Genomic DNA, 9,658 nt, shown 5'->3' on the forward strand with positions numbered 1-9,658 from the left:
GGGGTTGTTAACCAATGTCATAAAACAGCATGTGTGTTACTGTTACATGAGAAACTATCTGTTCTGTAAGCCTTCACCTGAAGTACAATAAAATATTAAAAAAAAAAGAAAACCACAGCTTGAGTCAGATGCATTTTAGTCCTCAAAGTGACATCTTTACTTTTTAACACTTTAAAGAGATCTTTTGCCGATTCACCCAATGCAATATGTCATTTGATTTCTTGATTGCTGCTTCCATGGGCGTTAATTGTGGATCAGAGTAAAACGAAATCCTTGAAAATGTCAGTATTTTCTCCCTTTATCATAATGTTGCTTATTGGTCCATTGATGAGGATTTTTGTCTTCTTTATGTTGAGGTGTAATCCATATTGAAGGTTGTAGTTTTTGATTTTCGTCAGTAAATGCTTCAAGTCCTCTCTACTTTCAGCAAGCAAGGTTGTATCATTTGCATATCACAGGTTTTCCAACATTAAATCAATGAAATTCTGTCCCACATTTACCTAAGCCAAGGGTGCTTAAGAACTGCTATAGTTATATATTATGTATGTGTGTGTGTGTATATATGTATATATATATATAATACATATGGTACATACAGTTTTATATATACATATATATATATATATATTCCACCTGCACACCTCAAATTCCCACCCCTCTTTTCAAAGCTTAGGTTTAATCAGATTTTGATATAACATCGAAGGTAATGTTTGGACGTCTGGGCTTTGGTTCAAAGTGCCAAAATTAAGATTTTATTAAGGATATTTACAAATATCTTCTGCCATTCTATTTTAAAGGTCAAAAGTTGTGTGTGAGGATGTGGAGATGTTTTCCCTGTGTTTAAAAAATCAACGAGAAGAGATGATACTTCGAATAGAAAACATTGGCACTTTTCTGCATAGTTCAATCTATTTCAATGCGATTTGTGCGCTGATCACTGTACTTAAGTCTGAACTGGCAAAGCTGCACAATAGAAGCTGTCTGCTCCTTTGAATACCTTCTTTCTTATTCTCATTGAAGATGGTAGCATTGGAGTGCCAATTAAATTGTTTAATCATTGAGTCTGGCTTCTAGATGTATTGGATAGCATAGTCCAAGTGTTATTTAACAATCAGCAACTACTTCCCCAGAGTTTATAAGACACTTTTGGAACTAAAATCTTCTTGATTAAAAAAAAGAGTAATATCTCCAAATCTAACTTCTGCTTGGACTAATTGATATAAGCATAGATTACAATTTGGCTTGACCAATGTGAAAGGCTCAACATCCCAGAAGTAAGCTGAGCTACCTGTGTTTTACTTATTAGCCTGAGTAAATGTGAATTGTGTTAAACATGAAGAATCTGTGATGAGGAAACCTTAAAGAGGAGCATAGCCATTCTTCAGTCATAGATATTTCACATATAGTAATTTGTTGCCGTTAGACTTTGAAAAAAAAAAAAAACAGAAGAAATGATGTTTCTAATAGAAAGTGAGTGGATGTGATCATGACTTTGGCTTCTAAAACTATGATCCACAGCACAGTATCTTCCGCAAGATATTAAAAGGGTTTACACACACACACACACACACACACACACACACGTACGTTTCGTTTTGAAATAAGTTTGAAAAATATCAGCATAGAGGGATTCCAATATTGCAGGACTTTTCAGAGCGTTTAATATGCTAAAGAGATTGTGAATCTCCATTCTCCTCAACACGTATTCATAACTCGCTGTTCAGGGAACATGCACATTAGAAGCACTAGTTGAGTCTTTAAAGACTGTTTTCTTGGCTTTCCAGTTTGTTTCCCCTGTCTCTCCTGACCCCTCCGAAGGGGGAAATAAACTGCTTACAAGTCAGAAGTGTATATTACTATAAGCTGTTGGATCTGAGGTTTCAACAAATGCCTTTGTTGACTGATATACTGTCTAAGATGACCTAATTTTTTAAGAAGCCAATTTTAGTTAGAGAATGTTTCCTTCCCCTTGTTTAATCATTCTAATGCAAAATAGTGAATATAACGTAAGACAACTTTACTCAAGTTTGAGAAGGGAAGGTCTGAAATTCATTTGCTTATCCAGTTGGGTAAAAATATGCAATACATAGACATTAAAATAAAAGTGATTTCCAAAGTCTTTTATTTCTGGAATCAATTCAGTAACCTCCCATTTCTTTTGGATTGCAAATATGTGGCCAATTTTCTTGGTCCAGCATTTTGAAGGACCCCAATGCCTCTGTTACTGAAGAGGATGCAGGAAAACTGGAAACAGCCACGTATCCTAGGAGACGAGTGTTGCCAAATGAAAGTAGAACACTGACTTTTCAGCAAGCCTGACGAATAGCACAATAACTGACCTCTCTCTGAAAACTCAGGGCAGTGATAAACACTTTGAAGCTCCTTGTTTACTTAGCCCAACTTTTCTTAGCTACAATACTCCAGAAGAAGGTTGTCTCTTGGTTTAACTAAGCCAACTTTATCACCTGTATGTTCTTTGTATATGCTTGGAAAAACGTTACTGACAATTGCAAGACCCTCTTCTGTTACCTAGACCCTGAATTGTAAACAAGACCACTTTCTCTTGTTCAGTGGAAATTCTCTTTTTCTAAATGGTCATGGATTGATTTGTGTCCTTCCAAAATAAGTGTCAACTTGGCTAGGCCGTGATTTCCAGTGTTGTTTGGTTATTCTCCATTTTGTGATCTGATGTAATGTCCTATGTGTTGTAAATCCTAATCTCTGCCTGCGATTAATGAGGAAGATTAGGTTATGTTGAAGAGGATTAGGATGGGATGCGACATCCTTACTCAGGTCACACCCTGATCCTATGTAAAGGGAGTTTCCCTGAGGTGTGGCCTGCATTACCTTTTATCTTACAAGAGATGAAAGGAGAGAGATAGGGACCTCATACCACCAAGATAGTAAGCAATGGGAGCAGAGGGCATTTTTTGGACCCAGGGTTCCTGTGCTGAGAAGCTCCTAGACCAAGGGAAGATTGATAACAAGGACCTTCTCCCAGAGCCGAAACAGAGAAAGACTTCCCCTGGAGCTGGCACCCTGATTTCAGACTTCTAGCTTCCTAGACTGTAAAAGAATAAATTTCTGTCTGTTAAAGCCATCCACTTGTGGTATTTCTGCTATAGCAGCATTAGATAACTAAGATATAAATCAGTCTGAAAAATCTCAATTACTGGGCTTTTAAAATGTCGATTTATTTTAATAAAACAAACAAAACAAAATACTACACTGAGATATAGGCTACAAGGCAGATTTAAAAAAACTATTATGAGCACTTAAACAAGTATCATTTGTACTCCTTTTAGAAAACTCAAAATTCTTTCGCATATTGTTATTTCTTAGAATATCCTTATGGCAGTTATGTATGGGTGGCAGTTTTTGCTGTGTCTATTGATCAGATGGGATTACTTTAATAATTAGCTTGGGGCTTAAATCAGAAAAAGTAAAGTTGATTGATTTTTCAGCCCAATGAGTTCTTGATTTTTGCCTTAAATGAAAATACAATCACTCACTCTAGGGGATATAAAAGAGAGACCACATGAAGATGAGGTTGTGTTTTTGTGCAGTCAATAGTTTGGTTTCTTCCAGAGTTTTTATACAAGTTTTCATAGGCTCTATAATATTTGCCATTCTGTCAATCTAATTCCATCGACGGAATCACAAGTTGGTTGTATTGACTATGGCATTGACATGGAATTATGCTTAATCAATTTTGTTTACTTCAGAACTTGAAGTACTTCAAAGAGTTCATGCTACGAGAATCTGGCACTAGTAAATAATAATAATATTAATTAGTATTAATTGGACAGTTACTTTATGTGAGACACCTTGCCACCTTGCTAAGTGTTTTATTATTCTCACGGTGACTCAATGAAGTATGTCCAATTATTACTTACAATTTTTAGATGAAGAACCTGAGGATTTCAGAGGTTAAATAATTTGCCCAATGCAAGTTTCTTTTTGAATTTATTCACTAATAATGATTTAGGTTTGGGAACTTTTTAAATGGTATTTCAAGTCCCTTTAGAATTCTTGATAATTAGTCAAATTGACTTTAGTGTCTGCTAATGGTTAATTAGGCTGTGTCCCCTTTGATCTTTATCACAGAAATATACAGATCACTAGTATGTGGCATAGCTGAGATTTGAACTTGTATATGTCTTTCCAATATCAGTTCATGCTCTCGACCCATCCTGCTAGAATATCTCCCTTTACTAAGACACGAAAAGTAATTATGACTTGGGCTTGCACTAAAATGTAAAATCTAAAACCACTAAACAAAAAAGGTAGCATAATTTGAGATCCACTTTGCGAAAGATGACTTAACAGTAATCAAATGAGCACATCTTATTCTGCTCAACAGCACCATAAATCTCATACTTTCCCCCCTACTAAAGATAAACATAAGTAATTAATGTAATAGTTCTTTCAAGATCAGATATTGGATGGAACAAGATGAGATATAAGTGTCCGTATGAATTCTAGCAAGAAGAGCACATATCAAGAACACTAGTAATGTCTTATCTTACTCCTTAATTATTTGCAAAGTGAACCAAAATACTTTTCCATGAGAACGTAATCATGAACTATTGCTTGGGAAAACTGGTTCACATTTTCTTTTCAGATCTATATATTGGGAATATTAAATACTTTGAAGGAAGTATTAAACACTTTCTCATCACATTGGGATTCCTTTCAGCAATATTTTTAAAATAATTAAATTGGCTTGTTTTAGTGCTCCAGATTCTAGCTCAATTTGATTATACAAAAATATGGAGATTGAAAATGATGTAGACATTAACAGTCTTTGATTAGTCATTCTTTTTCCTTGGTAAGGAGCTTCAAAACAATCAAATAAAATTTTACCTTGTGCTTAGTTCAGAGCCTGCACAAGAAGTATAGATTTTACAGGATTATTATTTTAAAAAAAAATGAAAGTAAATTCCCCAGCATGGCATATTGTGGGGTAAAGAATATAACTTTACTCAAAGAATTTGGTCTTTGATCTTGGTTTCTGAGACATAACCTCTAAAACCTTTGAATTCTCTCCCACCCCCATGATTGACTTGTCTATGATGAGGGCCCCAGACTGCACCTAACCCGATAGGTTATGCTAATGAGGTGACTTTTGGAGGGGAGGGTGGATGGTTGGCCAGGTCAGAAAGACCTACCTTGTCATGTCTTGATAACCTCCTTATCAACCCATGGACAGACCTCAGGGGAGAGGCGCTAGAGTTTGAATTACATAATGAGACCCCTAATAAAAGCTCTGGACACAGATGCTCCACGGGCTTCCTGTTTGGTGAAAGACATTGGTGCACGCAGGGTGGGTAGCACATCCCTTTTTAGGACACAGAAGCACAGCGTTGGGAACCCTCCCAGACTTCACCGTGTGAGTCTCTTCATTTGTATCCTTTCGGCTATAATAAAACTATAATCGTAAGATGTATAGTATTTTCTGTAAGTTCTGTGAGTGCATGTAGTGATTCTCAAACTTAAGGGAGTAATGGGAGCCAGCAGGTCAGAAGTGAGGGGGAGCCCTGGGAACCCCTGAACTTATGGCTGGCATCTTAAATGGGTAACGGAAAAACACCGAATTTGTAGCCAGCCAGTCAGAAGTGATGGTGTCATGGGGACACCAAGCTTGCAGCTGGTGTTTGAGATCTTGGGCAGACTTGGTAGTCTAGAGGACTGTGCCCTTTACTTGTGAGGTCTGACTTAGATCTCGCTGGTTAGGATCAGAGGAAGAAGTGCTACATCTGCAGCTGGTGTCAGAACAGAGGTGGCGGAGAAATGGAATTTGATTTTCCATATAGTCAGTGTCAGAGAACTGGGATTTGACTTACCCATACACAGAGTTCCCCCTCCCCCCCAAAATTAAAAAAACTTTCAATGATCTTGTAAACAAGAAGTTAGATAGCAATGAAATTCAGTCTTTTTGACAAATTTGTATTCCTCAGAGAATGTTACCTTATAGACAATAATTCATTCCAAATTTTGTCATTTTTTGGACTTGTTTTTTCCTCTGCTTGTTCTCATGCTGCTGCATGGCTGTCTCCTTTAGCTTCAGCTCAAATGCCAATTCCTCAAAAAGGCCAACTCTGACCACACCCTACCTACAGAGGCCTCCCCACAATCTCCCTGTCTCTCTCCATAAGACCACTCAGATTCATTTCCTTGATGGCACTTTAGCAAACCTAAAGTGATCAGGTTTATGTATTTGCTTGTTTACTGTCTGTCTGCCTTCCACCATTAGAACATGCGCTCCACAAGGCAGGGCCAGGGCCAGGGCCACCTTGTTTACCACTCTAGTGCTGGTGTCCAGCACAGTGACAGGCTATTGCCCTTCTACTTCCTGCTGCCTTGCAACTGTGTGTGTAAATGGACCCAGAGCCCAGCCTGTCTGGAAAGCACAGACATGTGGCTCTGCTCAGCTCTTCCCTGTATGAGTGCTGCAGTAGCCTCGTCTCATGGGGCTGAGAAGCTGGCCAACAAAAAGGAGGGGACCTAAAGGGTGTTAAGAAAGACCTCTTGGTTCTTAAGCCTAATCCTCCTCCGATCTAGTTTTTCCAGAATCCGTAGCAGGTACTTATAAAGTGGTACCCTATTTCCCACTTTTCACAATCCCCTGGGTGTGTAGCTTCCTTGGGCACCCCTTAAAAAGAAAGGCTGGCTGAATCAAAGAAGTTCTAGACATTTTTGTGTTTTCTTATTATAATGCTATCCTAATACCTTAAAAAGGGGTCTCTGGGTGGTGCAAACAGTTAAGCACTTGTCTACTAACTGAAAGGTTGACGGTTCAAACCCACTCAGTGGTAGCTCAGAAGACAAGCCTGGTGATCTACTGACAGGTCACAGCCTTGAAAAGTCTTCAAAGCACAGTTCTCCTCTGACACACATGGGGTTGGAATCGACTTGATGGCAACCACCACCACCACCAATACCTTAAAAAAAAACCAAACCTGTTGCTGTTGAGTTGATTCTGGCTCATAGTGACCCTATAGGACACAGTAGAACTGCCCCATAGAGTTTCCCAGGAGCACGTGGTAGAATTGAACTGCCAACCTTTTGGTTAGCAGCCGTAGCTCTTAACCACTACACAACCAGGGTTTCCAACAACACCTTAAAGTGAAACATATCCCTAGTAGGTTACAAGCATGAAACTGACCTCTCTTTCCAAATCTGTTATCTGAGGACCAGCCTCAAGCACATTAGCTCTGAATTCATAGGGAGCAAAATGAGCCAAACAAATGAAAATCAAACCTACTTGTTTTATCATTTTAGAGATGGAAAAAAATCAAGTAACATCATTGGTCTCTAGATCCTTGCTGTTACTTTGATAAAGTCAAGCAAAGCAACAGAAATAGGAATGGGGAAAAAAAAAAAAGCTTTCTTAAGACCATTTCCTAACTATATAATCTCAGGATTCCTTGGTAATATTTTGCATAGGTAGTAAGGATGGACCTCTAAATTGATTGTGAACAGTTGGGAACAAGGCATCCTGCCTGATTAGTCAAATATGTTGTTTTTTAAAGTTGTCTCCATTCTGTAAAGACTCAAAAACTAAGATTGGGTCAAGCTTCTAGTTGTCCCCCAGTGATGGCAGACTGAAAATTCTCCCCTTCTTTTGTAATACAGCAGAATTCCTTATTTTTAAAAGGATCATGGCTGCACAAAGTAAACTAAATTATCCAGCCTCCCTTATAGCTGGGTTTGGGCATTCGAATGAAAACAATGAGCAGCATCCAGATCATATCCTTAAAAGGAATGGTACAATCTCCTCTACTTTTACCCGTTTCTCATGGGCTGAAATTCAGATGTGATAGTGAGCCATCCTGTGCCATGAGGGTGAGGGCAAAACTCTAGGGATGGAGAAAAAGCAAACAAGCAAGCTAGTGTGAGCCAGAGTCCCTAATCCCTTGGAGCCACGTTATCACCCTGGATTACTTATGCCTAGATTGTTACATGAGAAAGAAAAACAGGTCTATCTTGTTTAAGTCACTGCTGTTTGTAGTTTTCTCTTTCAGCGATCAAATAACCCTATGGACTTTCATTGATGATTTAGAAGCTACTTCATATTTTGCAAAGTGGATTTAATAGCTCAAAAACTTTTTGATTTGGAAGGAACCTTCAAGATTACCCTCTCCTCTCACTTTATTTTATGGAAACCCTGGTGGTGTAGTGGTTAAGAGCTATGGCTGCTAACCAAAAAGTTGGAGTTCGAATCTACCAGTCACACCTTGGAAACCTTATGGGGCAGTTCTGCCCTGTCCTATAGGGTCACTATGAGTTGGAATCTATTTGACGGCAATGGGGTTTTTTTTTTTTTTTTCTCTCACTTTATTGATGAGGAAACTGAAGACAGAGTGGGAAAATAAACTTCTCAAGCCTCACAGGCAGCCAGTAGCAGGACTGTTGCTCAGATCTCCTAATTTTCATTTCGTCGTTGTTTCCCTTTGTGGTTCAGTTAGCAGAACTCTCTGAAAGTGACTCTGGGGACTCACTCTGCGAGGCCTGGACAAACTTACTAGCTAGGACCCCAGTCCTCCTTGTTACCAGACTACCGATAAACAGCTGGCACCGTGCATACACAGACAAAATTGCTCTCATACTTCCACTATAAGAAGGAAGAGTGACATGGGGATGCCCATACCTGGCTCCAGCTTGCCTCTCTGTGGAATGAAGAGAGAATCCAGGGACTGTGCCTTCATTTCTTTTCTTGCTGAGCCTGGCCTTGTAAATTTCCCTTTTCTCCTGATTGTTTAACCCATGCATGACATTGTGGAATACTTCTGGAACCTTAGAGCATGGCAGTTGGAAACTGAGAAGGCACCTACATTGCCTGACTCCACTCTATCGTTGTGAGCATCAATTATCATTCACATGCAATTTGAGAATTATAAGAAATTTAGTGTTACAACTAGCACTAAGGTAGCTTCAACTGTCAAGGGAACAGCACCGAGAACAAACAAATCATCGGATCTCCAGGTTTTCTGTCCATCAGGTGCCCAACCAGAGCCCCTTTTGACATAGAAGGATGCTGGTTCAGTTAAGAAAGCTGCCCCAGGTTCTAGGGAAAATGGAAGGTAGATTCCAACTGTTAGCACTCATGGTCCTTAGGTTTTTCTTGTAGCCCTACCTTTTCCTTAAAGGCCCTATATACCTTGCTTGACATTAACTAGTGCAACAAGAAGCTTATATTTGAATTCTGCAAAATTCTATTTTTCAGACACAACCATCACCCATTTCTTACCATCCTCATTTTCATCAAACACTGGTGGCTTGCTTGAAGTGTTGGCTCCCATGGTCGAGTCACCCTATAACCTGGACCTTCTCATTACATTATCCTGGCAGGACCATTCGTCTTCCTTCAAAAGAGGTCCCAATGCATTAGCTAAGAGGAAAAAAAAAAAAAATGATATCCTTACAATACGGTGTACTCTAAACACCCTTAGTGCACAGTGTGGTCAAAATATTACCCCAGTCTGTGCCACTGCAGGGGAACTTTTTTGTGCTTGAAAATGATAATTTAAGAAATAACAGAACATTGCGTCACCAGAGAGCCCACCACATGGCCTCATCAGCAGAAGACCTGGACTTACAAAGTCAGAGGAAAGCAAAATATTTTTCTAAACACAAAGAAAAGTTTAAAATGATG

The 9,658-nt window shown here is 39.0% G+C and overlaps 1 protein-coding gene across 1 annotated transcript in view; it reads right to left on the reverse strand.

Annotated features, from left to right (window-relative positions):
• The window catches only part of STK32A (serine/threonine kinase 32A), a 171,553-nt gene extending 162,159 nt beyond the window's left edge, over window positions 1–9,394 (reverse strand). Inside the window, exon 1 of the mRNA XM_004384932.1 lies at window positions 9,254–9,394. Within this exon, the coding sequence (XP_004384989.1) occupies window positions 9,254–9,305 (52 nt within the window). The 5' untranslated portion in view covers window positions 9,306–9,394. The remainder of the gene's footprint in view (window positions 1–9,253) is intronic.
• Window positions 9,395–9,658: the final 264 nt, after the last annotated feature.

This window comes from Trichechus manatus, unplaced genomic scaffold (assembly GCF_000243295.1).
Source record: "Trichechus manatus latirostris isolate Lorelei unplaced genomic scaffold, TriManLat1.0 scaffold00130, whole genome shotgun sequence".
NCBI classification, from domain to species: domain Eukaryota; kingdom Metazoa; phylum Chordata; class Mammalia; order Sirenia; family Trichechidae; genus Trichechus; species Trichechus manatus.